Raw genomic sequence first — 23,407 nt, forward strand, 5'->3', positions numbered from 1 at the left:
TACCGCAGCGCTGTTTCGAGCCCACTCTGCTCTATTTTAACGAATCCCGGTCCAGTAATATATTTTTATCCAATAAATACTGCTTTGTGTTGAGCGGGGGATCCTGTCGAATCGAATTCATAGGGAGCGTTGAAATCCCGCGCTACAAGGCTTTTTGCTGCTCGTGCTCGTTCCCGCGAGTAGCGCTCCGGCTCAGTTCGTGGGATGCTTGTACTATCTTGTGGGTCGGTGCTGCGGCCGGGAATGGTTAGAAAATACCAGTGTCGTTGGCTGATTACTGGACGCCCGGACCACACGCGCTTTGGTTCATAATCCTGGATTTCAATTCGTTGCAAAGGCTGCATCGGCGGTCCAGGGGGGTTAACCTTGCTCTCATGAACCTAGACTTCGCGCCAACTGTATGTTCGTGTGATCACTCTCGTTTTGCGTCCCGCGCGTACCATACCATCACGTCACTTTTGGCTCGTCGTGCGCGCGACAAGTTCTTGTTTCTCAAAAACGCTCTGCAAACCTGAACTTCAAGTTGTATTGTATTCTAACTTACAGCATCTCCACATCTGTACTATTGGTAGAACCAGAGCTACTATTGTCCTCCCGTGGCTTCGGGGTCATATAATCCGTCCCGTACGACTCCGTCAAAAAGAAATCTGGGTCATGAACCGTGTCGAACGGCACTCCATTAATCGTCACTTGGGAAAACGGCTCTACCTTATCCGTTGGAATAGCGCGGCCGTTGCTGCCTTCAAACTCTTCCACATCCCAATAGCTGTCGTTTACTTTCTTCATTTCGTACAAATCCACGTACGGGACGGAGTATTTCCTGGTTAACGGCAAAGTAGGATCGTATAGGCGACCAGCAAGCGGGTGTGTTGGCGCCACGCACACTCGCCAAATTCCATACCCGAACAGGTGATAGCCCTTCTGCAAAAGTGCCTCTTTCAGCTCGTGCTCATTCTTCAACTTGTCTACATAACCAAGATCAGTGTCCTCCGTGAAGGGGATCATCGACCCATTTCGAACACCTCCAAGTAGCGAGCCAAACGTGATCAGCGGCGTGTTCCCCGTCGCTTTGAGCTCCTCGTACACTTCCACCAGCAACATGTGCAGTACGCTGGCGTAGCAAGTTGAGTTAGGAGACCGATCGTTGAACAAGTCCATGCGGTCGGCATTAGCGCAAAACGGAATGTCCTTGCGCCCGGAAATCGGCAGGCAGTAGGCGAAGTACATGTAATCTCGCCATTCTTCCTCGCAAAGCCACGAGTGATTGACACGGAAAGTTGGCACCGGGTCGTGGTTCAGCTTCTTCAGTGCCGTGTAATACTCGTGGTCCGAGTGGTACGTCAGAGTGCTGGCGTTCACGGAGTTTGGTTTGCAGATGTGGTTTTTAGCGTACACGATGATAGTAGTGTCTGGCGCTTCCATCAGAAGGCGGGACTGCATGATGAGGCCCAGCACCGCCAGACCAATCACAGCCACAGTCAACTTCATCCAGGACCCCTTCCATCCCAGCACTGATCTTTGGGGCCCAGCCGCGCTGTACTTGGCCACGTCGGCACCCTCCTCGTGTTGTTTCTCCATACTGGTCCTTGTGTGAGTGGAGCCGAAAGCCGGGAAAGCGGAAGTGATGGGATGCGGCGACACGACGCCACGCAGCCGAGCACTGCTGCTGGCCCAGCCGGTGGAATAGTCCGAGCAATTGTGGTCCCTGTGTTTCTGCTCACCAATGTTTACTCTCCTGAGTCGATCCCAAAGATGCTGCTTCGCTGGACCGGGAATCCCAACCCCTGTCGATAAGAACCTCTCGCTGTTGGTGGTGGTGGACGAGTTTGCGAGTTTGTGTGTGCTACTGAATACCAGTTAAGGAGTTTCTTTTTAATGAGCGCGAAGAGCTCCCGTAACTTCCAGCAGAGTGAATGCTGGGAAGTATCATTGTGATACCCGTACAATGTGCATTTACGTAAAAATAAAAGCTGGCACTATCAACGCCAACGTGACGTGGATTAATCTAGACACAACGTAGCAGAACTCTCAACGTGATGTGCGTCTCCCTGTAATTACTGCCGGTACAGCAGAACGAACGCGATGTCAACTGGTTGTGATCAACAAGATCGTATCTTAAAAGCAATTATACTGTTGTCTGTATTGTGTCAAACATTTTTACTATCCTATCTGTGGTTCCTCCGCTCATTGCTTGCTCCCTCCTTCTTCCCGAGGCTTCGGGGTCATATAGTCATCGCCGTACGCTTCTCTCAAGAAATACTTCGGGTCGTGCACCGTGTCGAATGGCATTCCATTGATCGTGACTTCGGAAAACGGCTGCACTTTGTCGTCGGGAAGAAGGCGACCATTGCTGCCTTCCAGCTCCTGCATATCCCAGTCGCCGCTGCTTAACTTCTTCATCATGTACAAGTCCACGTACGGAACAGCGAAGCTCTCACTAATCGGCAGTTCTGGGTCGTACAAACGACCCGCCAGTGGGTGTGTCGGCGCCACGCAGATCCTCCAAATGCCCATGTAGAACATGTGATAGCCCTTCCTGCGGAGTGCGATCTTCACCTTGTCCACCGCCTCCAACTCTCCCACATAGCCGATATCCACGTCCTCAGTAAACGGGATCATGGAGCCATTTCTCACAGCTCCGAGCAGCGATCCAAACGCGAGGAAGGGGGTGCTCTCTTTGGCTTGAAGCTCCTCGTAGACTTCTACCAACAGCATGTGCAGCACACTGGCGTAGCAGATCTCCTTAGCGTCGACGTTGAGCAGGTTCATGCGGTCAGCCGCAGTGCAGAACGGCGCGTCCTTCCTCCCGGAAATGGGCAGGCAGTACTCGTACTTGGCCTTGTAGCGGTTGATCTTGCTGCAGAGCTTGGAGTGTTCCTCTCGGATGACCGGCGGCGGCAGAGCGCCGATATCCCTCAGTCCGGCGTAGTATCTGTGGCCTGAATGGTACTCGATGTTGTTGGCGTCCAGAACCTTGGGCGTGCAGGCGTTCTCGTCGGTCTCCGAGAGCTTCGGCGCGCGATAGATGCGCGTCTCCACGAACACCAGCAGTCCGATCAGCACCAGCACCACGAGCGGCTTCGAGGTCGCGCCCTTCACCGCCAGCGCAATACTGCGCACCACGTTGACCCGTCGAGGTCGAGAGACCTTCCCTTCCTCTAGCTGCTTGACCATTTCGGCTCTGCGACCCTCTCACCACCCGCGCACTGTTCGTGTATGAACGATGGAGCGACACGGAGCTCTTGTCCCATTCTCTGTTCGATCTCACGCATACATATCCTGGCCGAGGTGCATTCTCTTCCACGTGTCTGTCCGATCGTCAGGGCCAGCAGCACCACGTGGGGCGAGGGCAGCCATCTCTCGCAATGGCATCTCGTGCTAAGTTATAATACAATTCTGGTAACAGGGTCCTATCGTGCCTATGTGTTTTCGTCGCCGACTATTCCTCGTCGCGCGGCTGTGGCGTCATGTAGTCGTCTCCGTACGCTTCTATTAAGAAGTACTCGGGGTCGGCCACGGTGTCGAACGACATCCCGTTGATCGACACCTGCGAGAAGGGCTGCACCTTGTTCCCAGGCAGGATGCGGCCGTTGGTGCCGTTGAGCTCCTCCAGGTCCCAGTCTCCATTGTCGGTCTGCTGCATCATGTACAGGTCCACATAGGGCACCTGGAAGTTGGTGGTAATGGGCAGGTTCGGGTCGTACAGGTGCCCCGCGAGCGGGTGCGTGGGCGCCACGCAGACCCGCCAGATATCCATGAAGAACATGTGATAGCCCTTCTTGCGCAGCCGCAGCCGCAGCGTGTCCAGCGTGATGAGCTCCCCCACGAAGCCGATGTCGACGTCCTCCGTGAACGGGATCATCGCCCCGTCGCGCACAGCGCCCAAGAGGGACCCGAAGGCCAGGAACGGGATGTTGCCCGTGGCCTGCAGCTCCTCGTACACCTCGAGCAGCAGCATGTGCAGCACGCTGGCGTAGCAGATGGACCTGGCGGAGCGCAGCCCCAGCAGGTCCAGCCGGTCGGCCGCCGCACAGAAGGGTGCGTCCTTCCTGCCCGATATGGGCAGGCAGTACTCGTACTGGGCCTGGCGCCGGCTCTTCTTGCTGCAGAGCTTGGTGTGGTCGTCGCGGAACACGGGCACGGGCACCGAGGCGCGCTTGAGTTGCTCGTAGTAGCGGTGGCTCGAGTGGTACTCGATGGCGCTGGCGTTCACGAGCGTGGGCGTGCAGACCGTGGGCTCGCTGGCCAGCACGGCGGTTGGCACTCGCGCCAGGATGTTGGTCTCCATGACCACGTCGAAGGCCACGAGCCCGATGAGCGCCAGCGCCAGCGCCGGGAGCACCATGAAGCCCGTGCACAGCTCCTTGCGGCGGTGCACGCTCTTCTTGCCCACGCGGTGCCGGGCCACGTCGATCTTGTGCTCCTGCATGGCTTCTAGACAGCGAAAGCCGAACTGAGCGGCTGTCATGCTTCGTATCGAGCGGTCGCGTCGGATCCAGCCGTTGCGAACGGAGGAATGGACCGTTGAACATGTACGGGGCCCGAATCAGCCAGGGCGGGCCAATGCATTTCTCGTGGACGAGGGCGTCGCGCCGGGGACGGTGCTCTATAGTATGCTGCAACTCAGAGTCCCGGTGCATCACAAAATCCAGAGAGCAACGGCGAGTTCTGAAAGCTGAGAACAGCGCTAGGGGCTGCCGTCACGCCAGCGTGATCAGTCATGCGAGTCACTGCTGTAGACGAGTGGAACTCGATGAAGGGGATGTGGGTGGCGATCAGCTCGACAGGCTGCCCCTCTCAGCGCCGCCCCCGCCAGTGCAAGTTCAAGCTAGTCAACACTTTGCCGACAACTTCTTACATGCAATTCGCAGCCTGCCAATGTGCAGCTCTGTCGCAGTCGACGACCGGGACATGCCTGCGGAAGGACAACGCGCCGGCTGGTCGATGCGGACCGAGATGTGAACCTAACAACCACGCTTTTCTGATTACGGTGCTTGTTGCGTTGGTTCGGTAAAAGAAACGGAGCCATCGAGCAGAACAACGCTGGTTGCATCGATGTACGGATGTGGTTCCTCTCGATGTTCGATGCCTCCGTATTAATGGGGTCGAATGTAAGAATCAGCGTTAGCTACATGTATGTTGTGCTCTTCCACAGAATCAAAAACGCTACTGAGCTGTATCCTGGATCGCATGGATCCCTGTAGCAACGCAGCAGACTCAACCGCCAGCACTAGCAGCTCGTCATGAAGCTCTTCTTTTCGTAGAAAACCCCTACGCGTCCTTGGCCACGACGGAGAACCAGCCTCCGAAGGGCACCTCCGACACCGTCACAAAGTCGTCCGAGCCGCTGGCCGCGCCAAAGCCGCTCCACGACGACGCGCCCTTGGCCCACACCGTGTTGCCGTTGATGGAGACCTCGATCGCGTCCAGCGACTTGCCGAACGTGGGCACCGAGATGGACCCCGTCGTGTTCTGCGGCGTCTCGAGGTTGGCGAGGAAGAAGCTGTCCTCGTTCTTGGTCGTCCACTCCACGCTGAAGTCGCCCGCCGCCAGCGTGTAACCAGTGTGCAGCTCGCCAACGTCGGCCCCAGCGGCGTGCGGGACGAACTCCCACGTCTTGCCACCGTCCGTCACGGGGCTCAGACCGCCGACGTGCAGCGTCAGAGACGCTGTCGGGCCCGTGGACCAAGCGTGCGCGTGCGAGATGTAGTTACCGAGATCGAGACCGTAGAACGGGTACATGAGCTCGCCGGTCTCGTAGTACGCCTCGATGGTGGTAGAGTTGCTGAAGTGGTCGAGCATGTAGCCCCACTGGCGGCGAATGATCTCCAGTGCCAGCGACGCGTTGCCAGGGGTGGCGCGCAGGTGAGCTTCGACCTCGATGCTGGTGATGAAGGGGGAGATGGAGCCGAGGCCCTCGGGAGACACAGCGCCGTACTCGTTCCAGCGCGTGGCCAGGTTCTCCGAGACAGTGGTCGCCTGCTCCGACGACTGGGTCAGGTTGTAGCGAACGGCGAGCGAGTTGCCGTCCTGGGGGTGGAGCTCGGCGCCTGCAGCGGTGGTGTTGTCACGGAAGAGTCCGACAGAGTCGTCCCACAGGTTCGAGTTGACGGCCGTCTTGACGGCGCTGGCGAGCTCACCGAACGCCGTGCCGTTGTAGGAAGGCACGTCCAAGCCGAGCTGCGGGGCCAGCTCGGCGTAGCTGTACAGGGCATGGTAGAGCAGTGAGTTGGCAGCGATGTTCTTGCCACTCTGACCCACGCGGCCCCAATCGTTCGTATCCGTCACATTCAGCAGCTTATCGTCAGAGTCCACCTTGTTCAGGATAAACTCGAAGCCGTAGAGTGCTTGGTCCCAGAGGTTCTCCACGAACTCGGTATCAGCAGTCAACGTCGCGTAGTCGGCCAACGCGATTAGCGTCCAGAGGTGATACGTGTCGGAGTTTGTGCCACTCGTTTGAATTCGCGGAGCGATGGGAGTGCCCGCGTACGCGAACTGACCGTTGGTCGTGTTCTGGATGGCGTACAGAGAGTTGATGGCGTGGCGAACAGGGAGAAGGTTGTCGCTGTTCAAGGACACAACCTTGGACAGCGTGGAAACACCAAAGTCACCAGGCCACGGCGTGCGGTCGCGCTTGGCGCCATCCACGTACACCTCAGCTCCGGTTGTCACGTTCTGGATGGTGGCGTTGTTGAACCAACCGTACTCGGTGATCGTCGGCGGGTTGGCACGCGACTCGTTCGACGCGATCGTGCAGAGCTGCACGGTGTATGCACCAGCGTACCAGATGCGGTTGAGCAGATCGTCGTCACTGTAGAAGTAACCGGAGTACTCACGGAGCTTGTCGTCGTCCGTGGCTGGAGCAGCGGTGAAGTGCGTGGAGACCCCAGTAATCTCGACAGCATCGGAAGAGCTCGTGGACAGCGTCAGGTAGCGGTAGCTGCCTCGAGCAAATTCACGACCAAACGTGTAGCTCGAGTCGGGCTCCGCGGACGCGTAGATGGTGCCATCAATGATGGCCATGTCGGTGGACAGGTCGGACTCGATGCCGATGTACTCCGCGCTCTCGGAGAAGGCGACTCCTACTTTCGTGTCGCTCGTGGTTCCCGAGCCGAACTGCAGCGTGATGAAACCAGTCACCTGCTGACCGAAGTCGTACGTGACGGTGGAGCCATTGCCGGACAGCGTGGCGGTCAAATCGGAAACGTTCACATTGCCAGAGGATCCGTAGATGCGGACAGGTTCGATGTCTCGGGACGCAGGCGACTGGATGTAGTGTTCCCAGGGAGCTGCAGCGTTTCCGGAGACGGCCGCAGCGAGGACGCTTGCGACGAAAGCGACGGTAGCTTGCACCTTCATTGATGTTGGTGCAGTCGAACGCAAGTTTGGAAATGGCACTCCTACTGGAGTGCGAAGTATTCCCATTCCTAGAGCTGACACAGTACTCGATTATTCCCGGGGAGTCATGCTTCAGTTTAGCGGTGTCCTGTTCCTGGACCACAGTAAACGCCACGTTTGTCCACTTGAAGTTGGCTAAATGCCCCAAGCTCAACTGGTGAAAAACTGTGCGGGCCGATGAAAGTAAGCGCAGGAAACGCACTCCTGGAGTATACGTATTTCCACTCGACTTTTTGGCAAGACACCGTGCTTGGTTTGAATGTCTGTAACAGCAGCTCCACAATTTGACGCTGTTCCAATGATGAGGTATAAGGTATACTAAGTATTGAATTACTTCATTTTTAAATGCAATTAGGATTCTTTTTATTAAAAACGAATCCTAAATGCTGAGCAGGTCGATAAACCAGCAGATCAACAAGACCTGTACCTCCGATGCCCGTTTTTGTGAGCTAAGGTATCCGATTACCGGTACAGGCGCTTCTCATCAGATACGGTACGGGATCTCTTAAGCATGGGGAGGTCTACATGTATGTGTCGTGCAAGCAAGCTGCGTGATGGTGTCAACACAATTTGCGTTATGATTTACTTGATTTCTCCCTGCTCAAGAACACACATTTAGCATAAACCAGTACATGTACGAGGCGATCTTAGTGTTTTTGTGCTCTGCATGCACGTGAATGTTATCTAGCGCCCTGAGAGTTTCAATGGCTCTTTTGTCTAAATGCTTGCAGGCTCTGCGCCGGCAGTGCAATGGGTCTTCAATCTCCTCCGGCAACCGCCAGATGATATTCTCCCTTGCAGGAGGTTCCAGGCGGGGAGGTCTATGTGTCGTGCAAGCAAGTTGCGTTATGGTGTCAACGCAATTTGCGTTATGATTTACTTGATTTTTCCCCGCTCAAGACCTCAAGCCTGGCTCTGTCGGCAATGATTATGCTTGCTGGGAGCACGGTGATAGATGTACCAACATTTACATGTACCAATCTATTATCCACGACCTGAGCGCGAACAGTGAAATTTTAACTGCTCGTGGTTCACGAGCAACTAAAATCTCAAGAGCGGAGCTGACGCTGCTCGTTTCAAATCGATTTAGCGAGGGGAGTGCGAAAAAGGAGCTCCTAGCTCCGAGTCGATGATTGGATAAAAATAATATTACTTTGAGACTGCCATGACTTCATAGGATCGGCCTCTATCATTGCTGAAATATCCCGATAGCACTCGCTACGGTGTCGTAGGGTTCTTCAGTGAAGAACCCTAGTGAAGAATCTTCACTCGAGTGTAATGTTGACACGAAGGTTGATCTTTTCGGCCTACCGCTCGTTCGATCGTACTTATTCGAGAGTGTAACGAGCCAAGCTCGCGATTTGAAGTGAGCGGCCCGAGTTGTGCTCGCTCGTCCCTCGGCTGGTGGGATGCTTGAAGCTACCTCCGTTAACAACAGCCTTTAGTGTTTTTGTGTTCGGCGTTCATTTTAATGTTATCTAGCGCCCTGAGAGTTTCAATGGCACTTCAGCCTAAATGTTTGCTGGCTTTGCGCCTGCAGTGAAATGGGTCTTCAGTAACCTGCCAAATGATATTCTCCCTTATAGGAGACTGTAAACGGCCGCCAACAAGACTCCCGCAGCAAAAGCCGAGAGCGACACCGAGGACGCCGACGATGTTTTCGTGGTCGCCGTCGTAGTGGGTGCGGGGGTGGGCGTGGTGGTGGTGATTCCATTGCTACCGCTACTTGTGCTGCTTGTTTTGCTGCTGCTTGATCCGGTAGTTCCAATGGTGCTGCCAGCATTGGCATTGACGCTTCCATTGCTGCCACTGCCAACGGTGGCATCTCCAATGCTAGCGCTCCCGCTGCCGCTGGTGTCGCCAGCGTTGACGCCGCTATCGGTCGTAGTGGTGCTGGTGTCGCCGAGAACGGGGTCGTAGTGCAGCGACGTCATGAAGGAGGGGAAGACCCACTCAAACGACGTGTCGCCTGCCGACTCAACCACGGACGTGTTGAGTAGATTCTCTTCGACGCCGTCAAGGATGACAAGGCTTGGCACGTCCATGAACATGGAATCGCCCATATCCACCCTCTCAACGTCGGCGTCTCCAACGGAGTCGCTACCGTTCTTCGGCTTCTTCACCGGTTTGCTGAGTGCCTTTCCGTTCGGCCCCTTGGCGTCCAGGCCGACAGCAAGAACCAAGGTGTTGTTCGTAGTGGCAAAGGGCCAGCCAGCGATGTCGACAATGAATTTGAGAGCACCTGCAGGCACCGAGAGCATCTGGCTACCGTACGGCACCGTCGCGTTGCCTTGGTAAATACTGGCCGTGAGGTTGAACGCCACCTCCGTCTTCGCGATGCCGACCTCCACAGTCGACACGAATGTTGTCGAAGAAACGCTCACACCATCCACGTCAGCCGTCTCGATGTCCGTCCAATCGCTGTATTTGGGTTTGAACTTGTCGACGCTCTCCACGGTGGCCCCGCTGGCATCCAATTCCGTGAGGCTGGTCACCGAGAGCCGCATGTACTTGCCAGTCTGGCAATCTCCCGAAGGACATACCTCCATCTTGACGCCTTGAGCGTCGAAGTTGGCCGCAGTCTTGATGTGCTCCATCTCACCTGACCCAGATCCGTGCTGTGGCGGAGTGAAATTCCTCGTGGCAGACACACCGGTCAGGACGCACACAAACGCGAAAGTAGTCGGGTTGATGATCTTCATGGTTCTGGCGGATTGATTTAACGTGATGTGGGCTGGATGGGGAGAATATCGTCGACTGAGGACTGGAAGCTCGGGTTGCTGGCTGCTTGAGCGCTTGAGAGTGTTTTTCGGAATGACAATGAGTAAGCGAGGCTCAATCGCCAACTCGAATGAGTACAAGTCTCAGGGGCTCATGAAGTGATGGTCGATTGCAGTGAGATATGCTGGCGATCCGAATGATGCAGCGATAGTTTTGAGCAACCTCAAAAACAACGGTCTGATTAATCATGTCCACTACATTACAGCGTACAACACAATCTCACCCCATGAGATGCAGGCAAGTCCTCCCAAGACTCGAAGGCTGGTTAGCGACAAGCTGCAGTACGTGCTGTTGTGTTTCTCAGAGCACTTTGATATCTGACTGTGGAACTGCGACGATATCGGAAATGGTATCCAGGTGGGGGGGGGCAGCGGACTCATTCACTTGCTCTCTATTGAAAACCTTGTGAATCATGTTCGTCAACGACTCTGTTGGGGTAAATGCGATGATATTATCCATTCGAGAGCTAGGACGAGGAGCGCTAGTAGGTGTAGCCTGCGAAACTCACAAACGGAACGGAATATCACCAGGATTGGGAGCAATGCGCTGTGAGAACACAACGGCACGTACTGCAGCTTGTCGCTAACCAGCCTTCGAGTCTTGGGAGGACTTGCCTGCATCTCATGGGGTGAGATTGTGTTGTACGCTGTAATGTAGTGGACATGATTAATCAGACCGTTGTTTTTTGAGTTTGCTCAAAACTATCGCTGCATCATTCGGATCGCCAGCGTATCTCACTGCAATCGACCATCACTTCATGAGCCCCTGAGACTTGTACTCATTCGAGTTGGCGATTGAGCCTCGCTTACTCATTGTCATTCCGAAAAACACTCTCAAGCGCTCAAGCAGCCAGCAACCCGAGCTTCCAGTCCTCAGTCGACGATCTTCTCCCCGTCCAGCCCACATCACGTTAAATCAATCCGCCAGAACCATGAAGATCATCAACCCGACTACTTTCGCGTTTGTGTGCGTCCTGACCGGTGTGTCTGCCACGAGGAATTTCACTCCGCCACAGCACGGATCTGGGTCAGGTGAGATGGAGCACATCAAGACTGCGGCCAACTTCGACGCTCAGGGCGTCAAGATGGAAGTATGTCCTTCGGGAGATTGCCAGACTGGCAAGTACATGCGGCTCTCGGTGACCAGCCTCACGGAATTGGATGCCAGCGGGGCCACCGTGGAGAGCGTCGACAAGTTCAAACCCAAATACAGTGATTGGACGGACATCGAGACGGCTGACGTGGATGGTGTGAGCGTTTCTTCGACAACATTCGTGTCGACTGTGGAGGTCGGCATCGCGAAGACGGAGGTGGCGTTCAACCTCACGGCCAGTATTTACCAAGGCAACGCGACGGTGCCGTACGGTAGCCAGATGCTCTCGGTGCCTGCAGGTGCTCTCAAATTCATTGTCGACATCGCTGGCTGGCCCTTTGCCACTACGAACAACACCTTGGTTCTTGCTGTCGGCCTGGACGCCAAGGGGCCGAACGGAAAGGCACTCAGCAAACCGGTGAAGAAGCCGAAGAACGGTAGCGACTCCGTTGGAGACGCCGACGTTGAGAGGGTGGATATGGGCGATTCCATGTTCATGGACGTGCCAAGCCTTGTCATCCTTGACGGCGTCGAAGAGAATCTACTCAACACGTCCGTGGTTGAGTCGGCAGGCGACACGTCGTTTGAGTGGGTCTTCCCCTCCTTCATGACGTCGCTGCACTACGACCCCGTTCTCGGCGACACCAGCACCACTACGACCGATAGCGGCGTCAACGCTGGCGACACCAGCGGCAGCGGGAGCGCTAGCATTGGAGATGCCACCGTTGGCAGTGGCAGCAATGGAAGCGTCAATGCCAATGCTGGCAGCACCATTGGAACTACCGGATCAAGCAGCAGCAAAACAAGCAGCACAAGTAGCGGTAGCAATGGAATCACCACCACCACGCCCACCCCCGCACCCACTACGACGGCGACCACGAAAACATCGTCGGCGTCCTCGGTGTCGCTCTCGGCTTTTGCTGCGGGGGTCTTGTTGGCGGCCGTTTACAGTCTCCTATAAGGGAGAGTTTCCTCAGGGCCGATGACCAGAGGAGTCTGAAGACTCATTCGGTCGTTGCATTGCAGAGATTGTTGTATGCAACTAACCAATATTGAGCCAGAACTACCGTTCAAATGCCAGGCAGGGCGATCGATAATATATGAAATGCATTGAACTTTCTACTTGAAACATTGGATGCGATGAAGCTTTGTGGTGGTTTTATCAATCAATGTCTATGATAGCTGTACACGGTTTTGATAGTGAAATTATCTAATTCAGCCAAACGATTAGTTGTGTCCCTGACCGGTCGTTAGACTCGGAATCTTGGAAAGTACCATGAGTGCATTATGGCCCAAACATCTCTAAACCATATCTAGTGAGCGTAGCCAACGTAAATCATCGTCTTGTTTGCTACCACCTCTCACCAAGCCATCGTCATCAACAGTGGGTGGTATCCGTCGGCCATCTTAAGTGCGGTTTGTACTACAACTGTTGTGGGTCAAGCTTAAGAGTTCGTCGTGCAGAAGATGAAGACAGCTAGGAAAGCGCCAAAATATGAAGTATTGAGGTCGCATGCTCATGTGGACGGAATAAAAGTGCTCTTACATCGCCATTTCCCCTCGTTCAGAGTGATAAGAGAGCAGGTGCTTCAACCAGAGTAACACATTGATCATGCTCAAGAAATTTTCAAATACTTTACTGTACGAACAATATTGCGCGAGGTTGTTCCGCAACTGTGCGAAATAGTATCGGCGTACTTGCCTAGAAATGTTCATCATCCTCGAAACAAAACTCGTGTCTGGGTTTGCATAGTTGTCGTCTGAAGCTTACGAGTCGCAATTCACATGTAATTTTGTAGAGTAAATTCCTGCGGTTTCGCCTTTATGCAGCACAACCAAATGCTAAATCGTGACTGGGAGTTGGATGGTCGTGAAGAAATGGAGATATTTTGTCTAAATCGCCATGGGGAGAAGCAACAGGAGGAGGACGGAAGCAATGTTCTGGCGCAAGGTGCTCGGAGAGTCAAAATTCCGGTGGGGCAGCGGTTGCTATGGCAAAAAGGTTATCATCTATTTTTCCATAATATTGGGTGAGTGCACGTGGCTCCTACACATCTTCGGGCGGCGATTGCAAACTGCCTCTGCCCGTGCCAACACCTACCTCAACCGGACCGTTCCATACCAAGACGCGGAGATTGAGTACTTGCTATCAATGAAAAAATGAGTTTCGAACCCAAATCTGTTAATGCTGCAGAGGATCTCGCACTATTTTCAAGCATTCATCTCGTGCAGAACTCACCCATGTATTTTATCGACTATCACGTAATGTAGAAAAACTATCCCCAGCCAGATTTTCAACTAACCGCGAGGCTTCGGAACCAGATAGTCGTCGCCGTACATTGTCACCAAGAAGTAGTTCGGGTCGTGCACTGTGTTGAATGGCAGGCCATTGATCGTCACTTGGGAGAACGGCTGCACCTTGTCATCAGGTAGTGTGTCGCCTCTAAACCCCTCCATGCTCCATGTCGTTTCATTCAGCTGTTCCATAGCGTACAGGTCGAGGTATGGTACTTTGTAGGCTTGGGTAAGTGGCAGAGCCGGGTTATACAGCTTGGCCGCAAGCGGGTGTGTCGGTGCCACACAAACTCGCCAAATATTGTAAAAGAAGAAGTGGTAGCCTTTCTTCACTAGGGCACGACCCACTTCGTCGTCGTCGCTGAGTTGTCCACTGTACGCGATGTCAGTGTCTTCGGTAAACGGGATCATGGACCCATTCCGCACAGCTCCAAGAAGCGAGCCGAAGACAACTATCGGAGTTCTGCCGAACGCTTGGAGCTCTTCGTAGATCTCGACCAGCAGCATGTGGAGCACACTAGCGTAGCAACGGGTTCCGTGCGAATACTGAGTCAGCAGATCCATGCGGTCGGCCCCAGTGCAAAACGGCGAGTCCTTGCGCCCGGAAATTGGTAGACAGTATCCGTAGCTGAGATCACTGCGAAGACTGTCACTATCGTTGCAAAGCACCGTGTGATTCCCACGGAAGACAGGAGGTGACGACGGACTCAGCTCGTTCATGATGCTGTAGTAGCGATGGTGGGAATGGTAGTCGATGCTGCTCACGTTTACGGTCGTCGGAGAGCACGTGAATTCGTCGCGAAAGCTGTCGGTTGCTGAGTCGTGGATAAAGTTTGTGATCAAGATGCTTCTCTCCAGTGCGATGTCGACGCCGACTACTACAACTAGCAACAACGTCATGAATACCAACGTGAAGATCCACTTGCAGGCGCCTTTGGGGTTGTAGTCGTGCTTGAATGGACGGATGCGCTGCGGTTGGCCTTGTACTTCTTCTAGTTTGCTGGTGGACTCCTCCGACATTTTTCTGCTAGTCGCAGTGGCCATCATTGACAGTGCTTGGTGCTTGGAGCTTGGTACTTGGCTTGGGAAAGGAGAAATGGCTGATGGAGAAGCAGGCCGACGAAGTTCGTGGAGATGTTGTCTGACCTCGCTGCGGCTTGGCGAATGGAGGCGGAGCACTGTAAAGGATGAAACGCCAGACTGGCGGCAATTGAAGCTGTTCGTAAAGCAAGAGAGCCGCTGCAACTGGGTTCTTTTTTCTGTGTGGACTAATCGTCGTCGCAGACTTTCCTGTTCGAGGGTTCTTTTTTAGAGCTGCTTCCATGGAGACCAACGATAAGTGCACGTATCCGTCTCAGTTGCTCCATTGCAAGCGCAATTAAAAGTACAGGTGCCAGGCAGGGGTTGTTGAAACGCCATCGATTTATACTCAGACAGCAGCAGTGTATGCTGCTGGCTAAAGGCTGATGTGGAACCAAAAACCCTGCTTTCGTCGGTATTCGTGCAACTGATGAGCAGAAAGCAATTACAGCCAAGTACAATACGTACTACGCGAAGTCTGCACTAACTCCCAAGGAGTTCCTGATTCCAAGGCGGGAGTAGAGTATTGGACGCAGCCAGCATAGCTGTTTTTAAACGACACTTACGACAGCTTTGTGTAGGCTGGGATAGCTTGCATCAATCGGCGACACTAGCATCTGCACTCGGTATTGGCACCCACCGGCCTGGCCCAACAAGTGTTCCCACAAACCAGATCTGTATAGCAAAGCGCTAGCGTGTGCAAACTGTTTGTTAGTGTATAACTGGTGGAAACAACACTTACAGCTAGTTGTATTCCCTTAACTTCAATACTGGTAGTCGTATCTTACCGGAGACAGTTTCCCGGCTTCAGTTTTACTGGAGCCAGTTAACGACGTGCGGTTATTGCTATCCCAGTAATACAATAATGAATAACCATGAAAGTTAGAACCAGTATAATTATCTGACTGGTTTTTATTCACAAGTTTCATTCGAATCGAGTTCACTCGATGAATACCAGCATCAGGTAGCGCGAAGGTAGTAAAGCTGTAGGCTTGTGTGTGCATCGCAGCTAGTTGATACCGTTTCGGTGGTTTAGATCCAGCGCTGGAACACTTGCCAGAGGTCGCGTGCAGCCACGAAACACAGGAACTTTTAACTGAGGTAAGAAGATTTCTTTCTGCTATCCCAGCCACCGCGAAGCGCCTAGTTATCGTTGCCAAACCACTTTAATTAAAAGGGACAATTGTCATTTTTCCACCTTCAGCTTCGAAATTATGCCTGGAAGTGGAAAGCTACTAAAGTGTGAAGCTAGAGGTGCCACTGCTATACCTGTACGTGCTAGTCACCTTTACGCAGATAAATCGGCTTCGGTCGAAGCTGCCCAGTAGCTTTTTGATTCTGCTGTTGTGTCTGTGCTCCTCATCAAAAACTGAACTGTGTATGGTGTTATACAAACAGATTCGAACGAAAAAGTAAATACATTAGGTTAGTCGTGCGTATCGATCGCTGTTCTCCTAATAAAAACAAGTTGCGAAAAAGCGGCAAACTGCCGTCTACGTTATTGTTGCATCGCTCTATGCACCACCGGTGGGGTACTTCGCAGTGAAGGTGGTGTCCTCTTCGTGGTTTTGGGGGCACTATCACCTACGTACATATCTTGTGACTCAGTAACGATGTTCTCCTACATGTGTCAACAAAGTCGACTTCATCGTATTTTTTATTCGCAATATCTATGATGACATAGATGATCGGCATTCACAACCTGCATCGCAAGCGATGAACCAGTTGGCACAACACACTCTGTTATCGACAATTCGCTTCACACTACAAGGATCCCCTCCGAATACTTACAATAGCACTGTACCTCTGGTTTCAGGCATTACGAGAAAACCGATAAGGAACGGTCTACTTTACTAAAAGCTGTCTAAGCCGTGATAAAATCTCGTCAATTGGGAAGACACTCCGATTCTGTGCTCATAAGAGCAGATCTCACGCAGCATATTACAACCCGGTTGAAGAACGAAATGAAGACCAGCAGGACTACAGGATCATCGTTCGATCAGGTACGATCTCCGGCGATACCAGGACTCTATTGTTTCTAGATAGAGATAGAGAACCTCTTCACACCGTTGTTGATTCACAACCTGCATTAGTTTCGTTTGTACTGCGCCAGCTCACACACGACAGCTACTAACGCTATTTGTAGCGAGAGCGAACTAGCACCGATCTAGAGCCATGCTGTTGCCCCAGCAGGTAACCAAAATTCTTCCTTTTCGCCAGAAGTGGAAAAGTTTTTTTTTTTTACCTTTTTCTAAGTGGTTTCCTAATCAGTTATTCATTCAGTAATAATCTGATCCAGAGTTGCTGCGCCAACATTTTTTTACTTTATCTGCCAAGGTTCGTTGCGCTCACTGTCAGCAAGAGTTTCATTGAGAGTAAACAGAGAAAGCAATCATTCCAGTTTGAAGCTTTCTACTAAACAGTGGACTCCTAGTAATTGGCCCGAATCCGGAAATCCGAGGCTGCGTTTTCCGTCTGACTGGGATTAATAATATATAATAAGAACCATTTTGACTTGCATGCAACCTCGACGGAGATATCAATTTTGCTCGCAGGTCCCTATGTTCAATTTGCCGTGGAAAACTCCTTCGCTCATGAAAGAGGAATAAAAGATAGCTTCATGTAGCTACATACTGCAAGCATTTAGCGCCCTAGGTCATTGTACCGCATGAACTTCCGGGGAGGGGAGTCAACGGCTCGAGCCGACACAAGCAATCTTTGGTCACTCCGACTTGAAGTACAAAACATATGTTATTCTGATCATGCCGTCCTCGGGCGGACCGGAGGCTCCGGGTAACTCAAATTACGGCACATGTGACAGATAGAAAGCCTGTCCCGAGACTGCTCCATTCCACGGGCTGGGCCTTGTCTGCGTACACGTGCCTGTAGCATCACGTACTGTAAGTTGCCTAAAAACATAATCCGAATTCTGAATTTGGGAACTGAAACAACTGATTATGGTGACGTCCTCAGAAATTCTGAGTCTGAATGGCCTTGGCAGTCACTTTAGGCACCAGCTGTTTTCAACTTCAACTCGTCATCGACTATCGAGTTGCTGTACAGTTGTGTAGAACGTGCAAGTGCCGCCCAATGTCGATCTGCTTCGCGAGGAAGACAACGCCATTGTGTCTGATCGTTGGTATATATGTGGGAATGCAATCGGTTCCTAAAGGAACCGCGCCGAGATTTCGTTGACAAGCGGATCAGTAGTTCATCAGTCGACCTGAAGGAGAGGGCGCTTTCGCCACTTTGACATGCATGTACCTCGCCATCGACAGCAGCTTCAACCTCCAAGGCTGAAATCCAGTCCTGCTCGGGATAAAAAGGCTTTGTGTTGCTATACGCTACAGGTCCTGTGTATACATCAAAGAAACGTGGATGAACTTGCAAATCCTGTGAGCAACCGGAAGGGAAAATGGGGGCTTCAGTAAAGCTTCCTCACGCGGTTGATTTCATCTTCAAACCACTTTCATTTCCGAATTTGCGTTCGACTGCACCAACAGCAATGAAGGTGCAAGCTACCGTCGCTTTCGTCGCAAGCGTCCTCGCTGCGGCCGTCTCCGGAAACGCTGCAGCTCCCTGGGAACACTACATCCAGTCGCCTGCGTCCCGAGACATCGAACCTGTCAGCATCTATGGATCCTCTGGCAATGTGAACGTTTCCGATTTGACCGCCACGCTGTCTGGCAACGGCTCCACCGTCACGTACGACTTCGGTCAGCAGGTGACTGGTTTCATCACGCTGCAGTTCGGCTCGGGAACCACGAGCGACACGAAAGTAGGAGTCGCCTTCTCCGAGAGCGCGGAGTACATCGGCATCGAGTCCGACCTGTCCACCGACATGGCCATCATTGATGGCACCATCTACGCGTCCGCGGAGCCCGACTCGAGCTACACGTTTGGTCGTGAATTTGCTCGAGGCAGCTACCGCTACCTGACGCTGTCCACGAGCTCTTCCGATGCTGTCGAGATTACTGGGATCTCCACGCACTTCACCGCTGCTCCAGCCTCGGACGACGACAAGCTTCGCGAGTACTCTGGTTACTTCTACAGTGACGACGATCTGCTCAACCGCATCTGGTACGCTGGTGCATACACCGTGCAGCTCTGCACGATCGCGTCGAACGAGTCGCGTGCCAACCCGCCGACGATCACCGAGTACGGTTGGTTCAACAACGCCACCATCCAGAACGTGACAACCGGAGCTGAGGTGTACGTGGATGGCGCCAAGCGCGACCGCACGCCGTGGCCTGGTGACTTTGGTGTTTCCACGCTGTCCAAGGTTGTGTCCTTGAACAGCGACAACCTTCTCCCTGTTCGCCACGCCATCAACTCTCTGTACGCCATCCAGAACACGACCAACGGTCAGTTCGCGTACGCGGGCACTCCCATCGCTCCGCGTGTTCAGCTTGCAGGAGTCAACTCCGATACATATCACCTCTGGACGCTAATCGCGTTGGCCGACTACGCGACGTTGACTGCTGATACCGAGTTCGTGGAGAACCTCTGGAGCCAAGCTCTGTTTGGGTTCGAGTACATTCTCGGTCTTGTAGACTCCACCGACAGTCTTCTGAACGTCACGGGGACGTATGATTGGGGCCGTGTGGGCCAAGGTGGCAAGAACATCGCTGCCAACTCGCTGCTCTACCATGCCCTGTACAGCTACGCCGAGCTGGCCCCGCAGCTCGGCTTGGACGTGCCTTCCTACAACGGCACGGCGTTCGGTGAGCTCGCCAGCGCCGTCAAGACGGCCGTCAACTCGAACCTGTGGGACGACTCTGTCGGACTCTTCCGTGACAACACCACCGCTGCAGGCGCCGAGCTCCACCCCCAGGACGGCAACTCGCTCGCCGTTCGCTACAACCTGACCCAGTCGTCGGAGCAGGCGACCACTGTCTCGGAGAACCTGGCCACGCGCTGGAACGAGTACGGCGCCGTGTCTCCCGAGGGCCTCGGCTCCATCTCCCCCTTCATCACCAGCATCGAGGTCGAAGCTCACCTGCGCGCCACCCCTGGCAACGCGTCGCTGGCACTGGAGATCATTCGCCGCCAGTGGGGCTACATGCTCGACCACTTCAGCAACTCTACCACCATCGAGGCGTACTACGAGACCGGCGAGCTCATGTACCCGTTCTACGGTCTCGATCTCGGTAACTACATCTCGCACGCGCACGCTTGGTCCACGGGCCCGACAGCGTCTCTGACGCTGCACGTCGGCGGTCTGAGCCCCGTGACGGACGGTGGCAAGACGTGGGAGTTCGTCCCGCACGCCGCTGGGGCCGACGTTGGCGAGCTGCACACTGGTTACACGCTGGCGGCGGGCGACTTCAGCGTGGAGTGGACGACCAAGAACGAGGACAGCTTCTTCCTCGCCAACCTCGAGACGCCGCAGAACACGACGGGGTCCATCTCGGTGCCCACGTTCGGCAAGTCGCTGGACGCGATCGAGGTCTCCATCAACGGCAACACGGTGTGGGCCAAGGGCGCGTCGTCGTGGAGCGGCTTTGGCGCGGCCAGCGGCTTGGACGACTTTGTGACGGTGTCGGAGGTGCCCTTCGGAGGCTGGTTCTCCGTCGTGGCCAAGGACGCGTAGGGCTACCAAATAGTATTGCCGCGTTCACCAATTTTGCCACCCTATCAAGACTTCTTAATCGGACTTTGAGTATAATAATCATGGTGCTAAAGTCAGCTAATGAAACTGCAAAACGGGTCGAATAACTTTAGCCCTCAGAACTACTTTACACAGCAAGATGCAAGAACTCCTCTCTGGAGCAGAAGAAGGCACTTTGCCTAGTACAGTTCGTTGCTGCTTGACGCTAAAGAAAGGTAAACCACTGAGTAGCTGCCGTGAGAAGTGACGAGTGGCTCGATTTGATTTCACAGTCGTATGTCATTGTAAGCGAGAAAACCCGAATGGCCGGGTGATTCGCGGCATTCGGACTTTCTCGTCCTCTAAGGACTGCTGACTTGCCTCTAATCTAATTTTTAACCCTTTCGTGACCCTCTTACCTAAACTATACTATACAAATTATAGTTATTTTCATGTAAAAGGGCGCAATAAGCGTCCCTTTAGTAAATCACTGTACTTTGGCGAATGGACGATGTCTTGAACAATCCTAACGGAGCTGTGATATAGACAGCCATAGCTCTAATAGGGCGCACCCTGCGCCCTTTTAAAAATTGACTGTACTTTCAGAGGTGCTTTTTTACTGGTTTGATTTTTTCATTATCATGCGACTAGCAAAACTATGTAAGTACCACGTGCCAGCGTCGATATTTTACGGGGTAATATAAATATCTTCTATTGTAGCTGGTTCCCGTCGCTGCACTCGTGCTTGACCCTTCGGTAACATCTTCGCGAAGATTTTTGAGTTCGAGTCGTCCGTCGTCGTTGCGCTTGCGGTCGGCGTCACACCTGCCCAAACTATGACGACCAGGCGTGCCTGCTGCGCCGCAATAACTCTTCTAGCTCGCCGCACCTGGGTAAGCACAACTTGGAGAAGAGCAGTGAGAAGTAAGAAGTTGTGGAGACGCTATTGGCCAAGCCAAGCTGACATTGGCGAGAGTGAGAAGGTTATCACTCGCGCGTTTGAGACAGCCCGGACACTAATTCCTATTATGGTTTTCATTGACGAATCCCAGTCACTCGTATGCAATCGGTCACCTCCAAGCCAAGTACGACCTCATGACGTCAAACCTGTCGACTGAGCATCTGTAGCGTTAGCTTTTCCCAAGACCGCATCATGCCACTTTGATAATGTCATGCATTTCGGTCTGCCCAACGCCAGTGAGCGCGACAAACTGGATATTTGCGCAATGAAATGTCGTGGGTCAAGCGACTGACTTCGCTAAGCTTGTGGACCAGATTAGCGGCGCTGTTTCGGCGTCGTTGATCGCGTTGTACCAGTCTAATAATCGTAATCCAGGCCATGTAACGGATACCGCCCAGCGCCCCAGTGGACGAACAGGCGAGAAACCTTGACTTCACATACTTATTGGTGATATCGAGTAGCGAAATGATTTCTGCTAGACCCGGTGTACATGTATTGTACTGGTTGACTTTGTCGTAGGTTTGGGGAAAAGCAACTTTGACTTCTAAGGTCCCGAGCAATAGACAAGCTAGTACGAATGCTCGTTCGCAGTAAAAGTGCATCAATGGAAAACAATGGTGCCCTTGAATTATTAGAATCATCATCACCAGACTATTCTCTAATCACGAAGTTCGTAGGCTTCAAGAGTAGGGGGGAGGAAGGAGTATCTAAAGAATGCTGGGTAGAGCTAGCGTTTGGGGGATACTTTCCCTAGTAGAGTAGCAATTACAACACTCGTATCACTTCGCCCATCCGTTCCTTGGCCTTCGCTCTGCTGCGACTGTTGCTCCTGTTCGACTAACAATTGGAGTGTTCGTTGCTCTTCTTCTCGAGCGGCTTGTATCTGGTTTGCTTCGTTCTACTGAAGCTGAACCAGCGTTTGCTTCAGGTCGATAGGCAGGTATTTCAGCGTTTCGCCCATTATCCGTGGGCACTCAGCTCCGTCCGTCGGCGTGGCGCCTTCCGCCAGCAAATCCCTCGTATTACTTCATCAATATCTTGAACGGTATGTCCTTGAATGACTCGTGGTTGGGTGGGATCTAATTCCTCGCTCAGGCCCCTGTTGACTGTCAGCACCGCGGCGAGACCACGATGAGGTCGACTAATTTTCGGGTGTGCTAATGCTTGGGCTGAAAACTTCGCGCAGTATTCGAAGAGCTTCCTTGCTCAGTGTCTGCTTAGGTGTCTTTGTGTCCTTCACTACCGCATCGAGAAGCAGCCCGACAAGTGTAGCCACCGTTTTCCGTAATGCCACACCTTGATCTCGGAAAAACGAGCCATTGACACCCCTTCCAGCCTGTTGCACCTTCCTCATACGCGCTTTACAGACCCGAAGCTGTCGCTTGTATCAGTACGCGCCTTCTGTGCGTCTCCACGCTGCTGCTTCAGCTGCGAAATCTGCGCCTCGAGCTCTTTTCGCTTTTGAGCGTACGCAAGCATCCCGTCTTACGGCCGTAGGGAACTCGAACAAGGACAATTCACCTTGAAACGCCTCTGTGCTACAGAGAGTATGTGGTGTGGTAAATACTGCTGTCGATTCCTGTGGAACAGAAACAAAATTGTCATTTCATTTTGCAGGTGAGGTACATGTGTTCATTTAGTGCTATGTGCGAGAAACAAAATCATTGGTTAGTCAACAACGTCACTCATGATGCAACCTTTTGCTAGGGCGGTCGCTTCTTGCCCATAGACACCAGTAGCCGTACGGGTTTCCTTCAGGCACTTTTCTATGTACACGGCGGCACTCCATGAGTGATGAGAGCACAGCGAATAATAAGCGTAGGAGAAATCTGAGACGAACAGCAACAACAAGAAACATACCTCAACGTATCACTGCTTCTCTTCCACACGCGAGACACTCACGAGGTGGTACAGCAAAGACTCTGCCGCGCGATCGATCTTCCCACGTGGAACACGCGACGGCGACCCCTTCATGACGAACTGGCGGATAGCAAACTGCAGCTTGGACTCGACGAAAATCTAATGGACTTCAGACTGGCGGAGAAGATGCGGAGGTTCGCCAACCGCCGGGTCCTGAGAAGGAGGCCCACGGCGTAGCGGAGCGGTTGACTCTCGTTCGGTTCCTCGCTCAGCGAGTTTTGCATCAGTGTATCTCCATGGTGCGAGTTGGTGGGCCTTTAGGTTGCAGGACACAGCCTCGTTCTGCTTCA

General features: G+C 53.2%; 8 protein-coding genes across 8 annotated transcripts; 2 read left to right on the plus strand and 6 right to left on the minus strand.

The window, feature by feature from the left end:
• Nucleotides 1-540: 540 nt before the first annotated feature.
• IUM83_14878 (voltage-gated potassium channel subunit beta) lies at nt 541-1,578 on the minus strand (the record flags this gene model as incomplete). Its single annotated transcript, XM_067939653.1, has 1 exon — nt 541-1,578. One exon carries the CDS (start codon nt 1,576-1,578, stop codon nt 541-543), a length of 1,038 nt encoding a protein of 345 aa, XP_067787997.1.
• Nucleotides 1,579-2,184: 606 nt separating this feature from the next.
• On the minus strand, nt 2,185-3,174 carry IUM83_14879 (voltage-gated potassium channel subunit beta; the record flags this gene model as incomplete). The annotated part of the gene is made up of 1 exon (XM_067939654.1): nt 2,185-3,174. One exon carries the CDS (start codon nt 3,172-3,174, stop codon nt 2,185-2,187), a length of 990 nt encoding a protein of 329 aa, XP_067787998.1.
• Nucleotides 3,175-3,439: 265 nt separating this feature from the next.
• IUM83_14880 (voltage-gated potassium channel subunit beta) lies at nt 3,440-3,757 on the minus strand (the record flags this gene model as incomplete). Its single annotated transcript, XM_067939655.1, has 1 exon — nt 3,440-3,757. One exon carries the CDS (start codon nt 3,755-3,757, stop codon nt 3,440-3,442), a length of 318 nt encoding a protein of 105 aa, XP_067787944.1.
• Nucleotides 3,758-5,271: 1,514 nt separating this feature from the next.
• On the minus strand, nt 5,272-7,359 carry IUM83_14881 (Glycoside hydrolase; the record flags this gene model as incomplete). The annotated part of the gene is made up of 1 exon (XM_067939656.1): nt 5,272-7,359. One exon carries the CDS (start codon nt 7,357-7,359, stop codon nt 5,272-5,274), a length of 2,088 nt encoding a protein of 695 aa, XP_067787943.1.
• Nucleotides 7,360-8,978: 1,619 nt separating this feature from the next.
• On the minus strand, nt 8,979-10,100 carry IUM83_14882 (Multidrug resistance-associated protein 1; the record flags this gene model as incomplete). Its single annotated transcript, XM_067939657.1, has 1 exon — nt 8,979-10,100. One exon carries the CDS (start codon nt 10,098-10,100, stop codon nt 8,979-8,981), a length of 1,122 nt encoding a protein of 373 aa, XP_067787942.1.
• A 1,010-nt stretch (nt 10,101-11,110) lies between these two features.
• Nucleotides 11,111-12,232, plus strand: IUM83_14883 (Multidrug resistance-associated protein 1; the record flags this gene model as incomplete). The annotated part of the gene is made up of 1 exon (XM_067939658.1): nt 11,111-12,232. One exon carries the CDS (start codon nt 11,111-11,113, stop codon nt 12,230-12,232), a length of 1,122 nt encoding a protein of 373 aa, XP_067787941.1.
• A 1,337-nt stretch (nt 12,233-13,569) lies between these two features.
• Nucleotides 13,570-14,586, minus strand: IUM83_14884 (uncharacterized protein; the record flags this gene model as incomplete). Its single annotated transcript, XM_067939659.1, has 1 exon — nt 13,570-14,586. One exon carries the CDS (start codon nt 14,584-14,586, stop codon nt 13,570-13,572), a length of 1,017 nt encoding a protein of 338 aa, XP_067787940.1.
• A 3,565-nt stretch (nt 14,587-18,151) lies between these two features.
• On the plus strand, nt 18,152-20,239 carry IUM83_14885 (Glycoside hydrolase; the record flags this gene model as incomplete). The annotated part of the gene is made up of 1 exon (XM_067939660.1): nt 18,152-20,239. One exon carries the CDS (start codon nt 18,152-18,154, stop codon nt 20,237-20,239), a length of 2,088 nt encoding a protein of 695 aa, XP_067787939.1.
• Nucleotides 20,240-23,407: the final 3,168 nt, after the last annotated feature.

Source organism: Phytophthora cinnamomi (assembly GCF_018691715.1).
Source record: "Phytophthora cinnamomi strain GKB4 chromosome Unknown Contig56, whole genome shotgun sequence".
Taxonomy (NCBI): Eukaryota; Oomycota; class Peronosporomycetes; order Peronosporales; family Peronosporaceae; genus Phytophthora; species Phytophthora cinnamomi.